General features: G+C 34.1%; 1 protein-coding gene across 1 annotated transcript in view; it reads right to left on the reverse strand.

Annotated features, from left to right (window-relative positions):
* LOC137619504 (minor histocompatibility antigen H13-like) overlaps positions 1 to 5,527 on the reverse strand; it is a 75,561-nt gene extending 70,034 nt beyond the window's left edge. The window contains exon 1 of the mRNA XM_068349596.1: positions 5,287 to 5,527. Coding sequence (XP_068205697.1) covers positions 5,287 to 5,481 — 195 coding nt within the window. The 5' untranslated portion in view covers positions 5,482 to 5,527. The remainder of the gene's footprint in view (positions 1 to 5,286) is intronic.
* Between the last annotated feature and the right edge of the window lie 473 nt (positions 5,528 to 6,000).

Raw genomic sequence — 6,000 nt, forward strand, 5'->3', positions numbered from 1 at the left:
AGTTGTTCTTACTTGAAAGCCATAGCAAAGTTTCAAGGCAATTACAATGGAACCCCAAGTGTAATTAAAAGTTTCTTGAAAGCACAAATGTTACAGTGCCCCAAGTGTGGCTCTTTGTTAGCTTATAGGGAAGACAAACACTTGCTTTATTGTAATATGGCTGTGAAAATTTCAAAGAAAAATAAGAGACGACGTAACTACGTTGTTGGTCCTTATAAAGGAACTTTCTTAGAAAGAACACATCTAGAACATTGGAAATTATTATTCAATCATTAGTTCAGTAAACTTTGGGACTATGAAACTGTTATCGAGGGTCTTAGCATATTATTATTACTTGCTAAGCTACAACCCTAGTTGGAAAAAGCAGGATGCTATAAGCCCAGGGGCCCCAACTGGAAACTAGCCCAGTGAGGAAAGGAAACAAGGAAAATTAAAATATTCTAAGAGTAACAACGTTAAAATAAATATTTCCTATATAAACTATAAAAACTTTAACAAAACAAGAGGAAGAGAAATTAGAAATAATAGTGTGCCTGGGTGTACCCTCAGGCAAGAGAACTCTAATTCAAGACAGTGGAAGGCAATGGTACAGATGCTATGGTACTACCCAAGACTAGAGAACAATGGCTTGACTTTGGAGTGTCCTTCTCCTAGAAGAAATGCTACCATAGCTAAAGTGTCTCTTCTACCCTCACCAAGAGGAAAGTAGCCACTGAACAATCACAGTGCAGTAGTTAGCCCCTTGAACAACGAAGAATAGTTAGGTAATCTCAGTGTTGTCAGATGTATGAGGATAGAGGAGAATCTCTAAAGAATAGGCCAGACTATTTGGTGTATGTGTAAGCAAAGGAAAAGTGAACCATAACCAGATAGAAGTGTAATAAGCCCAAAAGAACTGAAAATAAATGGAAGAGGAAAAAGTACAAGGATATTGGTCACTTGGCTCTTTGGGGAAGGAGTTGGGATAAACTCTGCAATAAACACTAAATGTGACAAAGGATATAATAAGGGGAGACTTGGATTACAAATAACACAGGCAATCTTTTATGCAATTAATAAATTACAGAAGTAATTTAAATAGGTAATACGAAAAAGAAGTGAAGATGTTGCTATATATATATGGTCCCAAGATGATACAGAAAATATAAAGCAAATAGATATAAAATTGCGTATATCTGTTAATGGGCAGATGTATACTTGTTGATAAAGTTCCCCTTAGAAAAAAGGAAGCAATAGAATTAAGACAAATCAATTGTACTTAAAATCAACAAATTAAATGTTAAAGATAATAAAAATACATACCCAGAAAATTGTATAAATAACAGATGGCATAAAATAAAATAAACTAAAAGAACATACATTATCAGACTAATAAGTGGGGGATATAGCCTTCAAAATAAAGTGAAAAAGATGTACCTCCAACATTATTTCTAAATATCAAGAGATGAGCTAGATAAAAGAAAATTATGAGAATAAACCAAAAATGTTTCAACAACCTCAGCATGCTCCCAGCTTTGAACCAATGACAGAATCAATACAAAGGTGGACTGGAGGAGTTTCTTTTCTGAGGTTACCGAATATTTCTTCAATAATCAAGAGGTGACTAGTGGTGTCGGTATAGCCGTTGAAATATACAAATACTGTAACATTTTTGAAAAGTAAGGTACGGCCGTGGAAGAGAACTATGTTCTGTATGGGTGCTTGATGGAACTGAACAAATTTCCGAGAAGTTTTTTTTCTTTCTATTCCATTAGTCGAACCTTTACCAAGGAAACATGATGCTGCTACTTTTATACCAATAATACAGAAGTATATCAAAGTAGGGAATACCATAAGTGATAAGAGGGGTACCTACAACACCTTATCTGAACTTGGTTATGAACACAAATCGGTTAATTACTCCGATAATTTTGTAGACCCCCTGTACCCAGACACCCAAACACAGAATATAGAACATCTCTAGAGGGAAGTCAAAGAGTGGATAGAAAGACCTGGAAATAAAACAAAGTAACGTTTTTTTTCCTCTCTTCCCGGCTTAAACACTCGGTTCCTAACATGGTCGGTTGACGAGGGGGAGGCGAGAAAGGTTGATTAGCCCCTGAAATGAACATCAAATTTGGCAGAAGCACATTATTTACAACAGGAAAAACTATTTCCTATCAGAACAGAATTCCCTGACCGGATCTATAATTTAACAGAGATACTACCGTTATTGGGGCCTTTGACTGGCTAGGTAGTAATACACTGAATCCCTCTCTGGTTACAGCTCACTTTTCCTTTATCTACACATACTCCAATTAGTCTGGCCAATTCTTTACATATTCTCCACTCTCCTCATACAACTTGGAAAAATTATAGAATGGTGCAATAGACAGTTTGTAAAAAAAAATAAGACTAGTATGTAATGTATTTTGTGGTGTTTTGAAGGTTTTTGATAATGATATAATGATTCCAGGCGGAAATCCATAGTTATTGAGTTAAGGTGGATCGAATACCATAAATAAAAAGCTATGGCTTTCCACAAGGTATCGTCATGAAGTTCGAAACACCTTAAAATATAGTGCACTTGTCTAATTGTGTTATTTAATTTAACTTTTTAAAACTCTGTTTCTGTCAGTCATCGTCATAAAAAAGTCATCATATTAAAAAGTTACCATAATCAAAACAGAGTAACAGTAATGAAACTGTCAAACACTGAAGCTTTTATTTGCTAGGACTTCTAGACGCATTCAAAACAAGGGTTTCCATCCCATTTACTATGGAGTCGTTCAAAAGTGTTCAATCATTGTATTACAAATACTTTGTTACTTAATTGAGCTAATGATTTAATGATCTTTACTCTGGCGTATGCTTGCTTCACTCACGATTAAATATTATCTCACTGCTCTAATGTTCTGGCAAACAGAACATGTTTCGGTGGGCGCGTTAGCCGCGTGGGCAAGTATTTTGGTATTAATTATCAATTACCGTATTTGACGGCCTATAAGACGCACCCTCATTTTAGCAGGTCAGATTCAGAAAGACAGTATTTAGTCTATTTAAGCAAATATTGTTGAAAACTGTCTAGTTATACATTGCACAAGCAGAAACATAATGTATATTTCTGCGCATAAGACAACCATTAGTGCACAGGCTAGCTTTTGTTGTATATTTAAAAATCCAAAATAAATTAGATAAAGACCATTTTATATCATGCTTTTGCTATACACGCAACAAAACTGAAACCAATGCTTTGTTTACGTTTAATCACCGATCATAACGAACAAACGAATGCATTTTCCCTTCTCTGTATAAGTTAGATTTTGCAGTAACATATCTTACCAAGTATTGGTTATAAAATAATAATGTTGATAATTTTGTTTTATTTACTTTATCCTTATTAATTCAAAATAATTGAAATAAGAGCGATTCCATATCAAGTTTTTCCCAATAAAGGCTGCCTAAAACAGAAAACATAGTTTTGTTTACTTAACACTGCCAATCATAATGAACAGACAAACATATTTACATATTCAAGCAATAACTAACAATGCTTGGAGCCTTTAGTAAAGATGTTATTACAAATAATTTACTTGCTACATCCCTAAAAAAAGCCATTTTGTTTGAGTTTAGTCAACAATAACAAGTACTGCAAATGACTATATGACGTGAGAGAGAAGATGGTGCATGATTGGAGAAAGAGTGAGGATAATTCGAATCATAGTGGATACTTAATGAAAAAGATATGCTAATCTAAATTTGATTACTACCATTATTAACGATACCATTAAAATTATCGAAGGCTAAGGAAAGAATAAGTTAAAAGATTGCTGAGAACGCAACAACTCAATGTTTACATTTTGTTAGCTGATGTTTATAAAAAAAAAAGTCACAGAATTTATTTAAATTGCTTTCCTTTTAACAAATTTATTTTTAAAGCACCGGTAATAATACAGAACTACCTGCAATAAAAATCAAATAAGGATACATGGAGTTTAGTGCAGGTAAAAGTACCTAGCATAAGCTGGGTTAGATTAGCCTAAGCACCTACAGTAGGTCTCAAACTTTACCTACAATGTATAAGACTCAGGGGGTGATTATTTTTAGCAAAAGTTTTGGGAAAGTGTGTTCTATAGCCCGTCAAATACGGTATACAAACATAATGGGGTGAATACACACTTAACAAAGGGGAGCGTTGTAGCTTCACGCTTCAGCATCTGTTCGAACTTGGACTTTGCCTCCCTTTCCAATGATCAGACTATATATATCAAACACATATTTCTAACCCTAACCTTTTATTACTAACATGATCAATAAAATAAGACGTATGATTATATTGCATATCCAAATACCAAAAATGAATAAAGGTTTTAAATATAAAACGGGCCCATTATTCTGTATGAACAAAACTTATGGCAGAAACACCACTTACCACCTATCAATGTTTTTCTGAACTACCAGGTGGAAAGAGACTCCGATGATGTGTGTTATGACGACAAAAGGACCAACACGTGTTTTTTTATTAAAAGCTAAAACTTCAATAATAGAGATTTCCGCCAGTAGTAACTGGTAGAATATTTGCCAAGATCTATTCAATTATGGAAATTTCAATGTCATAACTAATATTGCACCATTCTATAACTGAACTGAAAACTTAAAAATTCTTCTTTGCTCAAGGGGTTAACTACTGCACTGCAGTTGTTCAACAACTACTTTCTTCAGAGCCTTTGTATATCAGCGGCCAGTTCCTCACGCCTTGATTAAAATTGTACATCAACTAACCTGAACTTTCCTCCCTAACCTAACCAACAAGCCATGTCCTTACTTACCTAAAGGGGGACCTAACCCCCCCCCTGCAACCCCCCTTACACTGACGTATTCTAAGTTAGACATAATAATACATACAGGTGGCCGCTATCATACATACACCCACCTATTGTTCTGTAATACGCTACAATAATACCCACTCACGCAGCCTTTCCCTGTTATAGCCATCGCGTTTATAACATCCTGCTTTCCAAATTAGGGGTGTAGCTTGGCTAATAATAATAATAATAATAATAATAATAATAATAATAATAATAATAATAATAATAATACACGATTCAATGGTTTGCATCTTCAAAATGGTCATAAACAAATATCAAAAAGCCTCTAAAGCATGGGTCTAAGGTTTTTGTATTTGGTGGAAATTAATAGGCCTACAAATGGTCACGCATTATACCTATTACTGGATTGGCAGCCTAAGATAAGCAGGCAGTGAAATCGGTCTCCAAGTGTCTCCAGCTGTTCATCGTAGCTTCTTACCTTCTGCTGTTGTTGGTGTTTAACAGATCTGAAGGCTCCACAAAATATGGGAATAAGAGCCATAATAACCAAACTTCCATAGGCAAGAGCAATGCCTTCTGGCGTCGCAGCAGATCTGGTAGTTCCATTATTTGCTAACTCAGTAACATTTTCCACAATTTGTGCCACAGGTTCTTCTGCTACCGTGTCAGCCATAGCTGGTCGTCTGTCACTTTCCCTTGATTCTGTTACGCTGGACAGAATCGTAGAGAGGCAAAATTAGGTAGGGAACGTTTGCTTATATTTTTATATAAATTTGTAGAATTTACAGACAAATTTTAAGTATTTATTCATAAAGATATATATTAGAAATAATTATGATGTATAAAATTATCTTTAAAAGTTTATTCAATTCTATTACCCATATTAGAACGCCAAACATTAATTTTCTATAAAGACAACAGCTTTTATAAACAGAAAGACTTTGCATAGACAACACATCGTGTCATTCACGAACATACTGTCAATGCAGTTTTTAGATACGAATTTTAGATCAAACCTAATTTATATTCAAATTAAATATTTATATATGATTTTTATATATCAAATTCATTGTTTATATTCAAATAAAATAACAATGTTAATTTTTGAAGATATATATCCCACAGTGCAGACGACTACGTGTCATAGGTATAATCTGACGTCATTACGAAAATTCAATAAATAGATTTTTTA

This window comes from Palaemon carinicauda, chromosome 26 (genome assembly GCF_036898095.1).
Source record: "Palaemon carinicauda isolate YSFRI2023 chromosome 26, ASM3689809v2, whole genome shotgun sequence".
NCBI classification, from domain to species: domain Eukaryota; kingdom Metazoa; phylum Arthropoda; class Malacostraca; order Decapoda; family Palaemonidae; genus Palaemon; species Palaemon carinicauda.